Source organism: Heptranchias perlo, chromosome 6, assembly GCF_035084215.1.
Source record: "Heptranchias perlo isolate sHepPer1 chromosome 6, sHepPer1.hap1, whole genome shotgun sequence".
In the NCBI taxonomy this organism is placed as follows: Eukaryota; Metazoa; Chordata; class Chondrichthyes; order Hexanchiformes; family Hexanchidae; genus Heptranchias; species Heptranchias perlo.
In genome coordinates, this window is record NC_090330.1 from 55,334,582 (window position 1) to 55,353,572 (window position 18,991).

Below are 18,991 nucleotides of genomic sequence, written 5' to 3' on the forward strand. Positions count from 1 at the left end.
AAAGCTCACTAATCTCTCTTATTTAGTCCTATTTATTGTTTTTCTACCTCCCTCTGTAAAGTGCCTTCAGATACTTTTATGTTAAAAGGTGCTATACAAATGCGTTATTGATCAAAAGCATTTTGTTCATTTTTGTATGATACGGCAGAGAATGCAACTGTATTCTATACAAACCTAGATACTGTGACAGTTTGAAGATCTATTTTGCATTCATAGTTGTTAATGTGAGCAATCATTGTGTTGGAAAATAAAGCAATTTTCCCTTTTTACTAGAGAAAGAAGTGCTTCTAAATGGTTAGTCAAAAATGAAAAACTGAGCCAGACTTACTGCATCTGCTTTGGTCCACACGTGCTTGCTCTGTGTACAGCCCACTTGAGCCAGGAAAGAATTGAAATCAGATGTTTTTCTCTTACAACAGCTCCAATATTTAATTCTGGAAAAAAATTGTTAATTGCAGATATTTTAAATGATGAATTGCAAAATTGAAAAAAAAAGTGCAGAAAAATGTCACCACTCGAGAAAGAATCTTGAACTTGAATGCAATCACACAATACCAATGAGGCAATGTTTTCTACTGAATTTTCACAAGATCCTTAGTATCAGACATCTGTACATTTATCAGCATCTCTCAATCACTCATTTGTACTTCATTTATGCTTTAAAACCACTTATTGGAGGCAGCCTGGGAGCAGACCAGAACTCTTACACCAGTCCATTAACTCATTTATGTCATTTGAGTGGAATTGTCTGTTCCCTGGCTACCTTAGCTTGAAGTCTTAAAATGTTTTTTTTTTAAATTTCATTCATTCGTGTGGGATGTGGGCATCGCTGGCAAGGCCAGCATTTATTGCCCATCATTGCCCAAAGGAATGCCGATCTCACTAGCGGGAGCTGCTGTACATCACAGTGGAACACTCGGTAGGTGACACCGGCAGGTAAAAAAGGGAAAAATAAAAATGAAAGACACTGAAACAGAAACAGACAATTAAAAATATTCCACAAAAATAAATCTTATGGAGGAAAATGAAAATGTTAAAAAAATATATTTACCAAGCTGAGGGAGATGCAGCTTCAAGAGGTACAGGAAAGTATTTCCTGTGGCTCTGTACCTTCTACAGGGTGCTGTGCTCTAGGTTCTACAGGTACACAGCAATGACCTTGTACCAATGGTGCAACACATCAGAATTTCCAGGGCAAGAAGAAAACACCCCTAACATTCCCCCAAATACTTAAAATTCCTACCTCTAATGAGGCTTCTGCCATGGAACAGCGCAAGCCTCGTGCTACCCCAGCATAGGCACAGTGCAAATCAGGCGGAAGGCCTTTACCCCGGATTTTCTGCTCCCATACCAGTCAAGAGACAGGAGCAAAATTACAGCCCCTTCAGTATTATTTGTATGGAACACAGCAAAGAGGAAATATACTTACCCTTCGTGGAAAATGGGCACTCCAGAGTGACAAACACATACCTCTTCATTGCTGTCTGTACCTAGAAAAGTCTTCAAGGGATAGATGAGAGTAAAATTTAAAAAGAATAAATCAGAAAACACACTTTAGACTGAGTTAATAAAAAATACCCATCATATCTGAAACACATAGCCTCAGTATTCCTCCAAATTGGTTCTGGTTTGGGCTGTTAGAAATTTAATTTCTCCATAACAGTACCAAACAGCAAACTGACAGGGTATCCTACATCAAATTGTATTTCATTGTGGGGAGATTCAATATGAGATTCCACGAGACTATAATCTTGAATCTCCCACAAAAAAAATATACGCAGTGAATAAACACATTCCAATTCCTTTTAAATGAATAGCAAACCTGTTTAGACTTCAATATAAATTCAAGGTAAAGTAAAAGCAAGGTCACATTACTACAATTATTGCTGGCTACCAAGGAAGTATTACTAGATTCAAACAGAGGTAAAAGTATTTAAAACATATGGGAGTAGAGTTTCCACTTTGGGTGCAATCGGTAATTGGGCGCAAATTGCGGCGGTTAGGTTACAGTTCGAGTTTCTGCTAAAATGCATTCGCATAATCATTTATTTTTTTTCTTTGCAATAAAAATTATTCATTGATGTATTCAAGAGTAGTAACCTGATGCAGTTTTATTAATAAAGTTGAAAATGGGTTTAATCACAAAAAATAAGAATTTTTAATAAGAGCATCCAGTCCTCCACCTGAGAGTAACCTGACTTTAAACCACTGAAAATGACTTAAAAAAAACTATACTGAACCATTTACTACTTTTGTTGGTGTACACTGATCAGTTTCTTAGTAAATTAAATATTTTTTAATATTTAAAAATGTGCCTACTAGTTCCTGTGTGCCTAAGAAAACTAGCTTAATTTGAAGACCCTCCTTGAATGGCCGCAACCGGCAGAAGCTCACCATCCTTGTTATTTCAATCGGGAAGGGTGTGGCCAGCTTTGTGAGGAAGGGGTGGCTTCAGCACAATTATTTAACAGTGATATACAAGTTAATTATTGCAGTAGAATGTCTTATCAAGTAGATAAAATAACAAAAAATTTGCAGCTCTAAGAAATAATCTATTATACATGGCTTTCAAACATATACAGTATCTCTCATCGTCCAGGACATTTAAATTGTCTGTTCTTCTCAAACCGTCTCTTAGTTTCTTTCATAAGACTTAGATGCTCTTCTTGAGTCATCAAACTGCCAACTACTTTCTTTGAGAACATCCTCTAGATGTAAAGAATCAAAACAAAATTGTCTCTTATACCACAGAAGAGTGTTAGCTGGACATCCTGTATTTTTAATAGCTGACCTTTCAAATTCAAAAAAATCAGATTCAAAATCAGTCAGAACTAAAACATTCCTGAAGTCTATATGTATATATTGAAAGCTTACACCTGTGTACATTTCCTATCCAATTTTATTATAAATTTCTAAGTACACATTTATAATGGAAACTACCTATTTAAACTTGTCACAATAATTAAACTTTCCTGCCAAAAATGGCACTGTAGCACCTCAGTTTTATGTCTCCCAGCTCCTCAGTCTATACTCGAGAAGATCTTATGCTCCAACCAATTCAATTTCTCTGTTTCTCAAATTGTGGTAAGTTTTGCTACTTAGCAACAAATAATAATATAGAAATCAAAATATTATATGGACAGAATATATGACTTTAAAATAGGGACTGAATTCCATCTGCACACGCTATCCAATTATTTCCTTTCCTCTGACTACTCGTCACCTGACTCTGTGTGCAACACCACAGGATGCTGACTAGCTAATGTTAGGTCACATCAATTGTAGTTATGATCTGCATTTGTTGAAACACAACAAATCACTTTACAGAATTAGGATTTACTATAATTCATGGAGAAAAGAATCACCTAGGGAAGTGTTCCTTTAAGAAATGCAAGCTGTTGCAGTGCCATTTTAGTACAGTGACGCTGTGTCATTTTATTGTATTCAAATGCTCATTCTGGACCATACCCGTAGTTCTTTGATCAGAGGAGGCAATACATACCATGAGCAACAACATAAGCAATATAATACAGAAAGAATAAACAGCAGTTAAATAGAGAAGTGCTAAAACTGCAATAAAAAGAGATACTTTTTGATAACAGGGCTTAGTTCCCCTGGAATCTGCTTACCTTGTTACAACTTGCATTTTTACATATGGTCCCAATCTTTATTTCATTACTATCCTCTTCTATAAAAGATACAAAAGAAATGTTGTTGGTATACAACTATTCAGCATTTTTGTAATTCACCCAGTCAACGTATTATGCCATTTCCGCCACCTCCACCGCGATCCCACCACCAAACACATCATCCACTCCCCTCCCCTTTCAGCATTCTGAAGGGACTGCTCCCTCCACAACACCCTGGCCCACTCTTCCATCACCCCCAACACCCGCTCTCCTCATGGCACCTTCCCGTGCAAGCGCAGGAGATGCAACACCTGCCCTTTCTCCTCCTCCCTTCACACCGTCCAAGGCCCAAACACTCCTTTCAGGTGAAACAGCGATTTACTTGTACTTCTTTCAATTTAGTATACCGTATTCGCTGCTCATGCTACACACAATGCTCTACATTGGGGAAACCAAACGCAGATTGGATGATCGCTTTGCTGAACACCTCCATTCAGTTCGCAAGAGTGACCCTGATCCTCTGGTCACTTACCATTTTAATTGCCCGTCCCACTTCCACTCTGACCTCTCTGCCCTCGGCCTCTTACACTGTTCCAATGAAGCTCAACTGAAGCGTGAAGAACAGCACCTCATCTTTCGATTAGGCACTTTACAACCTTTTGGACTCAACAACGATTTCAACAATTTCAGATCTTAACCACCGCTCCCATTTTTTCCAGACAGCCAGTGCTGGTAATGGTTCTGATGTTGCCATTTACAGCTCCTCTAGACCCATCTTTTGTTTCTTTACTTGTCCCATTACAACCCTCCTGGCCTTGCACCCTCATCCCTTTTGTCATTTAATCACTCCTGCCCTATACCATATCAGAGATCTTCCCTTTGTTTTTTCCTCCCCTCCCCTTTCCTTCCTCCCCCCGTCCCTGGCTTTGAACTACATAAATGCAAGTAGTTGTTGTTGTTCTTGCTTAAAAAGTATTTAATCTTCAACTTCTTCCAGTTCTAGCGAAGGGTCGTCGACCTGAAACGTTATCTCTGTTTCTTTCTCCACAGATGCTGCCTGACTTGCTGAGTATTTCCAGCATTTTCTGTTTTTATTTCAGATCTCCAGCATCCGCAGTATTTTGCTTTTGATTTGTAATTCATCTTATGGGCATTTCAATACCGTGCGATAATGTTGCCACTCCTCCCATTCATGCTAACAGTAAACACTGACAATTATAAAAGAGATGCAAGAACTAGCTTTTGTGGCAACTTTGTCACTAATAGGCACCATATATGCAACAATCAATAAAAATTATGAACATGGATTAATGGAGCTTCAACATAAGAGTCCAATATGACTCACCTTCGTTAGCTGGTCCATTATCAGTAGTTAACTTGAGTTTTTCTAGTGCTTGCTTCAATGACGGAGACACCTTTTGTTCCAATTTTACCAAAGGCGCATCTGGACTATTTTTTAAAAAATTGACATGTTCAATCCTTTTGTGGTTGTCACTTATTAGCACATTTAGTTTAATTCAGTTTTTTTTTAAATGAGAACTGACTCAAAATACTCTGCTCTCTTGCCACCAGTGTTTTTTTTTAAAAACCCTTGGAACACTATCGACAAGTTTTCCCAAGTACAAGCGCGCCACCAAGGACATTGACACGATAACTTCTCAAGTAGTGACAGGACTTCAAAAACTGTGTCAAAAGTTATCATATCAATTTTCAGTCCTCAAATCTCAGCTGACCAGAAAACAGACCACTGGAGTTTACAGCCAGAGGCCAATTTGGAATGATATGAGACCCACATCCAGAACGGATGTCAATCAGGCTGGCTGCCTGGCACAAGGCCCAGAAGTAAAATTTGTTGACCGCCAACTTGCCTTCTGGGTTTCGCATCTGAAAATCTGCTCCCCCACCCCCCGCTCTGAGGTCAAAATCATGCCCCAAGCTTTTGTAGAATATCATAGAGGACATTGCAGAAGACCTCCAATCTGTCCTCATTCAACATCCACTTATGAACTTCCCGGCAGTGTCAACGGAAAGCCAACAGAAATACTAACCCTGACTAACTTTTCCTGTGCCTAGCCCAACACATCAAAGCCAGTCGTAGGAACCCCACCTCTGACTGACTGAGATCAGTCGACCCCAACCAGGAATCAAATCTGGGAATTTCCTTAACATCATTCACAGCTATTTATAGTAGAGGAAGAGGGTAGCATGCTGGACACCCCAAGGAAACTAATTTTGGATCAGGGACAGAACTCACCAGAATTAAAGTAAGCAGATTAACTAATGAAGAAAATAATGGCACTAAAAAGTGACAAATTCCCAGGATCAGATGGTTTCCATCACAGGGTTTTAAAGGAAGTACGTGAGAACATTGCAGATGCCCTAACTATAATCTTCCAAAGCTCTCTCGATTCAGGACCCGGTTAGGAAATTGGCTGAGCAGCAGAAGACAGAGAGTAGGGATAATGGGCAGGTACTCAAATTGGCAGGATGTGACTAGTTATGTCCCACAGGGATGTGTTGGGGCCTCAACTATTCACTGTATTTATTAACGACTTAGATGACAGGATAGAGAGCCACATATCCAAGTTTGCCGATGACACAAAGATGGGCAGCTTTGTAAGCAGTGTAGATGGAAGCATAAAATTACAGAGAGATATTAATAGATTAAGTGAATGGGCAAAACTGTGGCAAATGGATTTCAATGTAGGCAAGCGTGAGGTCATACACTTTGGACCTAAATAGGACAGATCAGAATACTTTCTAAATGGTGAAAAACTCGAAACAGTGGAGATCCAAAGAGACTTTGGGGTCCATGTACATAGATCATTATGACTTCATGGACAGGTACAAAAAATAATCAAAAAGCCTAACGGAATGCTGGCTTTTATATCTAGAGGACTAGAATACAAGGGGTAATACAAGAGGTTATGCTACAGCCATACAAAACCCTGATTATACCACACCTGGAGTACTGTGTTCAGTTCTGAGCACTGCACCTTAGGAAGGATATAACTACCTCGAAGGGAGCGCAGCGTAGATTTACTAGAATGATACCTGGACTCAGAGGGTTAAATTACGGGGCGAGATTACACAAACTGGGGTTGTATTCTCTGGAATTTAGAAAACTGAGGGGTGATTTGATCAAAGTTTTCAAGATATTAAGGGGAACTGATAGGGTAGATAGAGAGAAACTACTTCTGCTGGTTGGGGTGTCTAGGACTAGGGGACATAGACTAAAAATTAGAGTCAGGACTTTCAGGAGTGAAGTTAGGAAACACTTCTACACGCAAAGGGTGGTAGAAGTTTAGAAAACTCTTCCGCAAACTGCAGTTGATACTAGCTCAATTGTTAACTTTAAATCTGAGATTGATAGATTTTTATTAACCAAAGGTAGTAAGAGATATGGGGCTAAGGCGGATATATGGAGTTAGGTCACAGATTAGCCACGATCTCATTGAATGGCAGAGAAAAAAAAAAATCGAGGGGCTAAATGGCCTACTCCTGTTCCTGTGTTCCTATCATAGTGCATTTACCCACTGACCCACCAGAGGAGCAAAATTTATTATATTTTTGTTCACATTTATTTTAAGAAAAATATAACTGTTACAGTAAAAACTACTCCTGATCAAGTAGCTTTATTAATGTAACATTGATGTTTGCTTCAGTGTCACAATATTTTAACAGGCTGAGGATTAATATTTGGAAAAAAATCTTACTACAAAATAGAAACAAAAAAGTTAAAAGGCCTTTAGAAAACCTAAGCGAGTTAAAAATAAGGCTATTTCAAGGTATATTAAATCACTAATCAAATTAGTTTAACTATTATTTATAAGGTCCGCCAGCATGGTGTTTTCTGTCAATTTGGAGAGACCAGAGATTTGGAGAGATATATGTTGGCATCCTGTACCGTCTCCAGTGCATACTCCAACAGTAGATGGGTTCATTGTTCACCCTTTGGCCCACTATCCAAGAAATCTAGCACAAGTTTCAGTTCATGGGAAGCACAGGCTTGCCTATGGAAGCTTACATTTGAGAAGGAGCATAAACTATAACTACAAATAACAAAACAGAACTCAATTACAGATTTCAAATGCTCACGATGATTTGATATTCCATCACAATTTTGTTTAAAGGCATATCTGTCCCCTACCTAACAACAGTAACAAATGAAGGTAGGATTGCATTTCTGCTTTTTTTCTATTTTAGATAAAGGTTTACCTTGGTCTTATAACTGCTTCAACTGGTCTTCGGCTCTGGATAACATACTCATTAAATTTAGGTTTTAGCTCTAGTTCTCCCTCTTTCCTTTTCGATGAGGTCTTCACTTCAGGGTTGACAGGCTCAGGGGGCTTTTCATTACAGTGCTGTCCTTTTGTGCAACCCTAAAAAGAAAATTGAAAAAAAAATTAAAATTCTAGCTGTCAAATGCAATAAAGTTGTATGGTTTCCTTCAAAATACAGTCTATGTGGAATTGAAGTCAAACCATTTCTGCAAAACGTAATGGCACTGTTACAAATTCGGTTCTTGCCTTAGATAGCCTCAATGTACAGTGTCGCTGATCACTCCCATAAGCGGTCCAAACATCTCACATTTAGAAGTGTGCCTATACTGCCCGATATCTAATTATACAATAGTGTAACCCAGAAATGTAACAATTTGAACTGAATATTCGAGTCTTTCACACACGCGCTTCACCAATATTTTCAAAGGAGAACTCAGAAAACATTTGGTAAGACGAGTCCAGATATAAACCATTAAACCGTTTCATTTCTCAGCCAGCAAAGTGAGAATACTGAGCGACAGTTATAATTGGACTCACTGGTGGTTAAATTCAATAACACCCGGATCCGGGGTTGTGGTGTGCGATTAACCCGTGCCCGGTCGTTGTGATGCAGGCAGCACATGAGATTCATGCTGCTTGGTCATTTACGAGCTGCCGAGTGGCTGCACGCACCAGCAGGGGGCCTGATATGGGGCGTGGCCAGCACTACTTAAAGGCAACCTGCACTTCTTAAAGGGGAGGTGCATTGTCAATGCAATCGGTGGAGGAAGTCAAATGGAATAGCTGGACCTGCAAGACAGCATGCACCGAGGTTCTCCGATGATGCACCAGGGGCCTTGGTGCAGAAGGTGGACGCACTGAAGCCATCCTGTAGGGTGGCAGGAGACCCTCCAGACACCAGCTGGAGGCAGTGGGAGGAAGTGGCCATGAAGGTGAATGCCAGGATCATTGCACCAAGCACATAGATGCAGTGCAAGAAAAAGTTCAATGATTTGATACGAGTGGTCAAGGTGAGTGAATGCAAGTGTCAAGTGGCACATCCTACCAACTGCACCAATGCTCCACGCACATAACTCCCCGTCATCCACCCACCAACCAACAAACGCTGCCCATCTGTACGCAATGCTACACTTTGGATTCTGCATCTTACCCTCATAGTACCACTCTTGCAATCCACACATCCACAACTCACAGTGGCAGCTATTCGACCATGACAGGCACATCACCTAAACATATTGCAGGACACTCACTGACACACTTCCCTCTGTCTTGCCGGAGAAGGTGGCACATAACAGCCAGCAGCAGCAAAAAAACAACGGAGAACAGGCATGCCTACACCTCCTCACTCCCATAGAGAAGACTGTGCTGGGAATCATTGGCGGGCCATCGCTGTGGCTCTAGCCACTGGCAGCGCTGAAGGAATCAAAAATGAGGATCGCTGCATACCTAATCCTCCTTCTCATTTCCCACATCTCCCTCATCCCACAATCTTTTCTGACACACGTGCTACAGATGGTGTCACCATGCACATCTAACTTGCTCCTCCCCATTCCACAACTCAACCAGTCTCCCTTTGGCATTGCAAATACCCAAGAACTGGGGCCAGCACGTCCGAGGTGGAGGAGGAGGAAGACAGTGACAATAAAGTCGCACTGTCACTTGATCTGACTCTTGCATCCATCAGCTCAGATACCGACACTACGCATACTTTAGAGGCTAGGTTAGAGGAGGGATCTGCATGTGGTGAGACAACGGGCACAAGTGTGCAGGAGCCGGGGCAGAGGGGAATGGATACCAGCTCGCCGGAGGGAGAGGTCACACACTGGTTCTGCTGCCGAGGAGTCAGATGATGACTTCGATGTACCAGGCTACAGAAGGCGGGCATACACAACCAAATGCTTCATGCACTGGAAAGCCTGCTAAAAAGCCTGCACACAATATAAAGGAGCATGGAGGAGGCCCGCTCCAACTTGGCACGGGGCTTTGCGCATAACTTGGAGCCCATCCTTTCCCACATGGAACAGGTGGTCACCTCCATCAACATATCTATGGAACCCACCATGATGCAGCATCTGATGACCAATGTCTCAGCTTCCATTGCAGCACAAACATCTGCATGCTTCATTTGGAGCTCAGACTGCTGCTATCGTGGCTCTGGGTACTACTGTGAAACGGGGCTTCGAGGGTGCACTCCACTCCAGCAATCTGTTCTCCAACAGATCACTAGGATTGCTGAGGCGCCGTCCCGTGCGAATGGCAGCGGCGCCATGGCAGTTGTATCTGCTGTCCCCTCTCAGGATGACAGCATTCCTGCTCCCACTCCTGCTACTCCGCCAGTGTCCTTGCAGTTGGTTGTCAGCCAGCCAGGCCAGACTGCTGCAGCCCATGCCGAGAGGGTGCAGTCTGAAGCTGGGCCCTCCCAGTCCAGAGCTGCTCGAGGTCATCCCCCACGGCAATCTGCACGCTCCTCAATTGAAGGTCAGCAGCCTTCCATACCCATGCTCCAGTCACTGGGGATGCACCTCGTAGGAGCACTAAGAATGGAAAAGGCACACGAACGACAGGCACTAAGGGAATGTACATGGCTGAACAGTGTAATGTTTTATACATGATTTCATATGTAAGTTTATAAGTTTGTATTTGAAGTCGCAGTTGGTGGTGTTTTTTATTTACACGATGAGCTGCGGGAGGAAGCAATGTGTAATCATAAGGAGGACGATTTGATGGTGATCAGATTTAAGCTGATTGGCGGAAGGATCAGAGGGGACATGAGGAAAAACTTTTTTACCCAGAGGGTGGTGGGGAGTATGGAATTCGCTGCCTGAATTGGTGGTAGAGCAGGGATCCTCAGCTCCTTTAAAAAGTACCTGGACCTGCACCTAAAGTGCTGTAAGCTGCAGGGCTACGAACCAGGTGCTGGAAGGTGGGATTAGAATGGGCACCTGGTTGTTCTTCGAGCCGGCGCGGACACGATGGGCCGAATGGCCCCCTTCTGTGCTGTATCTTTGCTATAGTTCTATGTGGAAGGGAACAGGTGGGGCGTGTAGGACTGCTGGTGGCGTGGGAGGTGTCGTTGAGGTTACTGATACCACTCATGAACAAGGTGAGCACGCAGAGCCCTGGCAGACAGAGCCTGTGCACCTTGTTGCCTCTTCCTCCTTTTTCTCTGCCACTGGCTCAGGGTCTTGCCGGATAGGCGGTGGCAAGGGCAGTCCTCTCATAAGGGAGAGGTTATGCAGCATGCAGCAAAGAATCTTGACACCCGCTCAGTGGAGTACTGCAGGGTTCCTCCAGAACGGTCCCGGCAGCGGAAGCGTTGCTTTAGGACGCCTATGGTGTGCTCCATGACGTTTTGTGTGGCCGCCTGGCTCTCGCTGTAGGCCTGCTCTGCATGCATTCCTGACCGGAGTCGTGGCCCCTTTTCATGAACTGCAGCTGTTGGTTGCACTGATCTTCACTCAGGGTAAGGGAACAGCATTGGTCCCTGACAGCCCTCCCTGGCTATGGTGTCGCCGCCGTCGCCGTCCTCGTCCTCCTCCTCCTCCTCCTCCTCCTCCTCCTCCTCCTCCTCCTCCTCCTCAGCTTGACCTGCTCTACGTGGCCTCTCTGCATGCTCCCAGTTGTGTTCAATGCCCAGCGGGAGCCCTAGCAGGCCACCAATTGCCAGAAATCTTGTTCAGCACACTGTTGTAAACAGTAATGCAGGACCTGCTAGACCACTCTCTATATACTATTGCAACTTTCTCCAAGTATAGGAAGCTTCAACTGGGTACGATAGCATAGTGGTTATGTTACTGGACTAATAATCCAGAGGCCTGGACTAATAATTCAGAGTTCAAATCGCGCCATGGCAGCGGGGGAATTTAAATTCAATGCCAAAGGCAGGTATATGGAGTTAGATCACAGATCAGCCGTGATCTTATCAAATGGCGGAGCAGGCATGAGGGCTGAATGGCCTACTCCTGTTCCTATGTATTCCTATTCCTATGTAATTAAAATAAAAGCTACTATCAGTAATGGTGGCCATGAAACTACCGCCTTGTCATAAAAACCCATCTGGTTTACTAATGTCCTTTAGGGAAGGAAACCTGCCGTCCTTACCCGGTATGGCCGATATGTGACTCCAGACCCACAGCAATGTGGTTGATTCTTAACTGCCCTCTGAAATGACCTGGCAAGCCACTCAGTTGTACAATCTCGCTACAAAAAGAATAAAACCGGACAGACCACCCGGCATCGGACCACTAGACACCGGACGCGACAAAGGCAAACCAAGCCCAGTCAACCCTGCAAAGTCCTCCTCACTAACATCTGCGGACTTGTGCCAAAATTGGGAGAGCTGGGAAGTGGCGGTACAGTGATATACAGTCAGGAGGGAGTGGCCCTGGGAGCCCTCAATATGGACTCCGGACCCCATGAAATCTCATGGGCAAGGAAACCTCCTGCTGATTACCACCTACTGCCCTCCCTCAGCTGATGAATCAGTCCTCCTCCATGTTGAGCACCACTTGGAGGAAGCACTGAGGGTAGCAAGGGCACAGAATGTACTCTGGGTGGGGGACTTCAATGTCCATCATCACAAGTGGCTCAATAGCGCCACAACTAACCGAGCTGGCCGAGTCCTGAAGGACATAGCTGCCAGACTGGGCCTGCGGCAGGTGGTAAGTGAACCAACACAAGGGAGAAACCTATTTGACCTCGTCCTCACCAATCTACCTGTCGCAGATGCATCTGTCCATGACAGTATTGGTAGGAGTGACCACCGCACAGTCCTTGTGGAGATCAAGTCCCGTCTTCACACTGAGGACACCATCCAAAGTGTTGTGTGGCACTGCCACGTGCTAAATGGGATAGATCCAGAACAGATCTAGCAGCTCAAAACTGGGCATTCATGAGGCACTGTAGGCCATCAGCTGCAGCAGAATTGTAGTCCAGCACAATCTAATCTCATGGCCCTGTATATTCCTCTCTCTACCATTACCAACAAGACAGGGGATCAACCCTGGTTCAATGAGGAGTGTAGAAGAGCATGCCAGCAGCAGCACCAGGCGTACCTAAAAATGAGGTGCCAACCTGGTGAAGCTACAACACAGGACTACATGCATGCTAAACAGCGGAAGCAACATGCAGTAGACAGAGCTAAGCGATTCCACAACCAACGGATCAGATCAAAGCTCTGCAGTCCTGCCACATCCAGTCGTGAATGGTGGTGGACAATTAAACAATTAACAGGAGGAGGAGGCTCCATAAACATCCCCATCCTCAATGATGGCAGAGTCCAGCACATGAGTGCAAAAGACCAGGCTGAAGCGTTTGCAACCACCTTCAGCCAGGAGTGCCGAGTGGATGATCCATCTCAGCCTCCTCCCGATATCCCACCATCACAGAAGCCAGTCTTCAGATAATTCGATTCACTCCACGTGATATCAAGAAATGGTTGCGTGCACTGGATACAACAAAGGCCATGGGCCCCGACAACATCCCAGTGTAGTGCTGAAGACTTGTACTAAGGCCAAACTGTTCCAGTACAGCTACAACATTAGCATCTACCCGACAATGTGGAAAATTTCCCAGGTATGTCCTGTCCACAAAAAGCAGGACAAATTGAATCCGGCTTATTACCGCCCTATCAATCTTCTCTCAATTATCAGCAAAGTGATGGAAGGTGTCGTTGACAGTGCTATCAAGCTATACTTACTAAAAACCTGCTCACCGATGCTCAATTTGGGTTCCGCCAGGACCACTCCACTCCACTCCAGAAATCATTACAGCCTTGGTCCAAACATGGACAAAAGAGCTGAATTCCAGAGGTGAGGTGAGAATAATTGCCCTTGACATCAAGGCAGCATTTGACAGAGTGTGGCACAAAGAAGCCCTAGTAAAATTGAAGTCAATGGGAATCAGGGAGAAAACTCTCCAGTGGCTGAAGGCACACCTAACATAAAGGAAGACGGTAGTGGTTGTTGGAGGCCAATCATCTCAGCCCCAGGACATTGCTGCAGGAGTTCCTCAGGGCAGTGTCCGAGGCACAACCAACTTCAGCTGCTTCATCAATGACCTTCCCTCCATCATAAGGTCAGAAATGGGGATGTTCGCTCATGATTCACAGTGTTCAGTTACATTCACAATCCCTCAGATAATGAATCAGTCCGTGCCCGCATGCAGCAAAACCTGGACACCATTCAGGTTTGGGCTGATAAGTGGCAAGTAACATTCGCTCCAGGCAATGACCATCTCCAAGAAAGGGTCTACCCACCTCCCCTTGACATTCAACAGCATTACCATCGCCGAATCCCCCATCAACAACCTGGGGGTCACCAATGACCAGAAACTTACCTGGACCAGCCACATAAATACTGTGGCTACAAGAGCAGGTCAGAGGCTGGGTATTCTTCGGCAAGTGACTCACCTCCTGACTCCCCAAAGCTTTTCCATCATCTAAAAGGCACAAATCAGGAGTGTGATGGAATACTCTCACTTGCCTGGACGAGTGAAGCTCCAATAACACTCAAGAAGCTCAACACCATCCAGGACAAAGCAGTCTGCTTGATTGGCGCCCTATCCACTACCCTAAACGTTCACTCCCTGCGCCACCGGTGCACCATGGCTGCAGTGTGTACCATCCACAGGATGCACTGCAGCAAATCGCCAAGGCTTCTTCGACAACACCTCCCAAACCCGCGACCTCTACCACCTAGAAGGACAAGGGCAGCAGGCACATGGGAACAACACCACCTGCACTGCACGTTCCCCTCCAAGTTACACACCATCCCGACTTGGAAATATATCGCCCTTTTCTTCATCGTCGCTGGGTCAAAATCCTGGAACTCCCTACCTCACAGCACTGTGGGAGAACCTTCACCACACGGACTGCAGTGGTTCAAGAAGGCGGCTCACCACCACCTTCTCAAGGGCAATGAGGGATGGGCAATAAATGCTGGCCTTGCCAGCGACGCCCACATCCCATGAACGAATAAACACAAACACGTACAAATGCATCAGCAGCCAGAAGCAATAAACCAGCAACTAACCTGCAACACCTGAATGATCCCTTTAAATAGCGCTGATGGGCCGTCCTCCATGCTGCCTACGACCTGTTCAGCTGTGCATGGTGAAGGCAGTGCATTGAATTCCAAAATCGTATCTGTTCCTTTAAATCAGTGCCACTTTTTCTATCATTATCATTTCAGGGCAATAAATTCCCGCCTTGCCAGCAACACCCATACCCCGAGAATTAATTAAAAAGGCTCTTTTGTCTTATTGATTGGGGAGAAAAACAATATACAACGCTGTCTAGAGATGCCTATTAGTTGAAATTAGCTTTAAAAACATTAATGTATGAAAACTTGTCAGACATTTGGAATGATTTTGACTGCAGCTGGGCATCCAGGACAAATGACTACAAACAACTGCTGTTCACGCTGAGTGGTAGAAATGACTGACTAGTGGGAAAGAACCCTTTTGATCTTGAGTGTTTATAACCGATCTTTGGAAGAACCAGAAAATTGTATTAGAGCTGAGTTTTCCCTGAAGGCTTCAATTCCCTGCTTTACATTGTCCATTTCTAGTAGACAGAGCCAAGAGGGGCTCTGTGGAACTTTGTCAGGGACTCAGTTCAAAAGATATTGAAAATAAGATTCAAGATTCATTATTTTGAAACAGTTTATGCATCATGTAAGTCAAATATTGCATTTAGTTTCTTGATGTGGGTTTCTACATCGATGCAATTATACTACCTGAATATAAATTTGACCATTACTTTTAGCCTGAAAATGTGTTATTTTCTGCCTTTTGAAGAGAATGTGGTAGAAAACTGCTTGTCCTTGGTGCTTAAAACTGTGGTAAAAGACTAATTGTTTGTCCTGTGGCACACTATCCCATTCATATCATGCATACGTGTGCAAATTTCAGATGTGAGAGATAAGATTCTACTAGTGGAACATATCTTTATGCTGTAAACCTGAGTTAAAAGTAATAATTCCTCCTCAGTGTTACTGAAACCACAAGTCTGTGATAGCATTCACCTAACTTTTCTTCATTAAAAGGGGCAGAGCAGAGATAATCAAATGCAAATGCTTGGACTCAATAAGTTTAATAACAAACTAATTAGTCACTCTAGACCAGTGATCAAAACATTTTTAAGCTTGAGTGCCATAAAGTGACAAATTGCTAGTGGCTAACACCCTGTTGCTATCATCACGAAGCAGCATTTGGTAAGTTTGGATTTCTTATCTGTGCCCCCATTGGGTGGGGGTGGGGGGGAAGAAGAGAAATAAATCTAGTAAAAGTAGTTTTGTGAATAAAGTGCAATCAGAACTGAGTTTAATTTTGCACCAATTTACTTGATTGTTATTAATTCTGTTGGAGCAATGGTACAGAATTGGGACCAGGTTTCATATTGAAAATAGTGTCCCCTGCATTTAACTTCTCCTTTAAGAATATTTAAGGCTACATTAGCACAGCTATGTTTTGCCACACAAAGATTGTATCAGTATCCTACTTCCAACCTTTCATAAGATCAGGAAGCAAATTACTTCAAATCAAACAGCAAAGGAATGAAAATATCTCGGCGATACCTAAAGGAATCTTACCGCAATGTTCAAGAAATCTGAAAAATCTGTAGTTCGTCTCTTACAGCAAGACCATCCCTGTGGAACAATAAAAAGTCTTGTAAGTCACAATGTCTGAAATACTTATTTTTGTTTGCTAAATTTTACTTTAACAACATTTCAGTAATTGTCACAACATTCTATTTGATAATAGTACAGTTTGTGACAATTAGTGAGAAGTTGTTAAAACAACAGTTTCATTGAACCCCAATCTCTAGCTTTGCCATATGGAAAAGCAGACACAAAAGCTTACAGCATAAACATAAAGATCATTTATGAATGATGTTACTTAAATTGGTTCTCTACCAAAATGTATATTTTATTCTTGGCATTTTATCTTTCCATACAAGATTGAGATTTTTCACCATACTGCTTTTGACCAAAAGTCTTGGTGACATTCTTTTTGTAACACAAGCTCCATGCAAAGAATAAGCAAGGAGCTAGCTTCAGAAGAATGTCTGCTTTAAACAGATGTACAAAATATTGATCTGAGGTGGAAAAAAAAAGACACAAATATAATAAACGTGTCTTCTGCTAGACTGAGGATCTTTGATCCTGATCTGTCAAACATAACTGCACTTATGAGGCAGAACAGATTTTAAAACAGGAAGTACATTCAATGAATTAACCTATAATCCTAATTATTTGTGTCTTATCAAGTTGCGTTATGATGCAGGCTTTAGTTTGAACTTTTTGGAAGTGGGGGGGGAAAGAGAAGAGTTATACGTAACTATGGTTTTTGAGAGTGCTAACTGTATAACCCTTTATCAGAATCATAGCCCGGAATTTCCTGAGCCAGCATAATCAGAAAGTTACGCCAAAATTATGTGGGAAAGTAATGCCCATTTTGCCATCAGCAATTTACACCAAAGATTTGACGCCGCCGGAACACAAGTCCTGTGTAATAACCCAGCGCGATTTAAACGTAACCAATGCGGCCCCATGGAGCTAGGGTGGAGGGAGGTGGCAGAGGCAATGCTGCAAAAAGTTCAATGATCTCACAAGAGCTGGGAAGAAAAGACACTCGCCATGCTGTTGTTATCATCCTTGCCCAAAATGGGCACCACCACACTCAAGACTCTAAAGCCAAACTAATAGTCCCTGATCAGTTCCTAGTTGCGAAACCCCCAAAATGCTGCACTAGTTTGGACCCATTGTAACTTAACCTGTTGCATAACACATCCCTGCAATGGCACAATTCACACCGTGATGGACTGAAAGCCTAATATTTTTTCCCTTTTGTCTTTGCAGTGCAAGATGGCACACATGTGAGGGAGCAGAAGGAAATCGAGCTGCTGGGCTACAGCAACACGGTGGCTGCAGTAGAGGCCAAAGTGGGCAGTAACTGTCCACAGCCAGGTGAGGACCTGTGTCCCCGTGTGAGATCATGAGATTTCAGCCTCATCAAATTTCTTATTTTTTTTTGTATTTGTTGACTAATTGGATGTTTTATCTGCCGCCATTCACTAATTTAAAAAGCACTTTCTACAATGATAGCACTGCTTTTCATTCACTAACTGACAATTTCTCTCAAGTTGGGTTGGGATTCCTAAGAATGGACCAATATTTGTAGGGGGTCCTCCATACATAACAATTTGAAAAGCAATTTGCTAAAGAGGACGGAGGTATTTTAAAAAGGGATGTCTCATCATTTTTGTATTATGCAGGCCAAGACAGTAGAGAGAAGCTATTCCTGCATTACAGGAATTTTGCTAAATGGGCCCTGGCCTGTTATCTCTCCATGCTTCATGACAGGGCCCAGCCTTCCCTGCCCTTCCCCCATGGAGACTGCATCCCACAACCATTCCAACCCTTTGTTTTTTTCTTCCCATAGGTCCAGTAAGACCACCGTGGTGGAGGAGGTGGTGGAGGATGGTGGGGCACAGATCCCTGAGGAGCAGAAGAGGGCCAGATAGAAGGTTCTAATCGCACTCCTCCCATATTGCCTGTGAGTGCACCCTCCTTGACACCTCCACCGAAACAGAATCAGAGTCACCCAGATCATCTGTTCCAATAATCAGAGCAGAGACATACCCCTGGAGCAAGCCAGCAACTGAAAGCCAGGTTAGTTCACCAGCTCAGCATACAGTTCTGGGAACCAAGGAGACTCCAAACAGGTTAAGAGGTATTGCCACTTCTCCGGAGAAACTGGCTAAAGACGGCCATGGACTGATGAGTCATGGGGCTCGGAGCTGACAATTGCAAGCAGTAAGTGGCACAAGCTGATGCAGCATCAACATGCCCTGAGCTCCCTAGGGTCTATCAGCAACAACTTGGAGCTACTTGCAGGTCTGGCTTCAGAGTCTGCGGCACAGTTAAGCACCAACATCGCACAGGGAATGCTGGAACTGTGAGAACCAATGCAATAGGTGGCAGCTGCATTGTGGCATGCAATCCCCTTAGAATCCAAAAATCTATTGATCTCAGTCTTGAATGTATTTAGAACATAAGAAATAGGAGCAGGAGCAGG

At 43.5% G+C, this 18,991-nt stretch overlaps 1 protein-coding gene across 5 annotated transcripts in view; it reads right to left on the bottom strand.

The window, feature by feature from the left end:
• Positions 1 to 18,991, bottom strand: part of chordc1a (cysteine and histidine-rich domain (CHORD) containing 1a) — a 53,424-nt gene that overhangs the window by 16,020 nt on the left and 18,413 nt on the right. For all 5 annotated transcript variants that reach the window (XM_067986337.1, XM_067986338.1, XM_067986336.1 and 2 more), the window contains 6 exons: positions 16,504 to 16,560; positions 7,848 to 8,011; positions 4,975 to 5,078; positions 3,630 to 3,688; positions 1,430 to 1,500; positions 329 to 434 (listed from right to left, as the gene is read on the bottom strand). In XM_067986337.1, the coding sequence (XP_067842438.1) occupies positions 329 to 434; positions 1,430 to 1,500; positions 3,630 to 3,688; positions 4,975 to 5,078; positions 7,848 to 8,011; positions 16,504 to 16,560 (561 nt within the window). The remainder of the gene's footprint in view (positions 1 to 328; positions 435 to 1,429; positions 1,501 to 3,629; positions 3,689 to 4,974; positions 5,079 to 7,847; positions 8,012 to 16,503; positions 16,561 to 18,991) is intronic.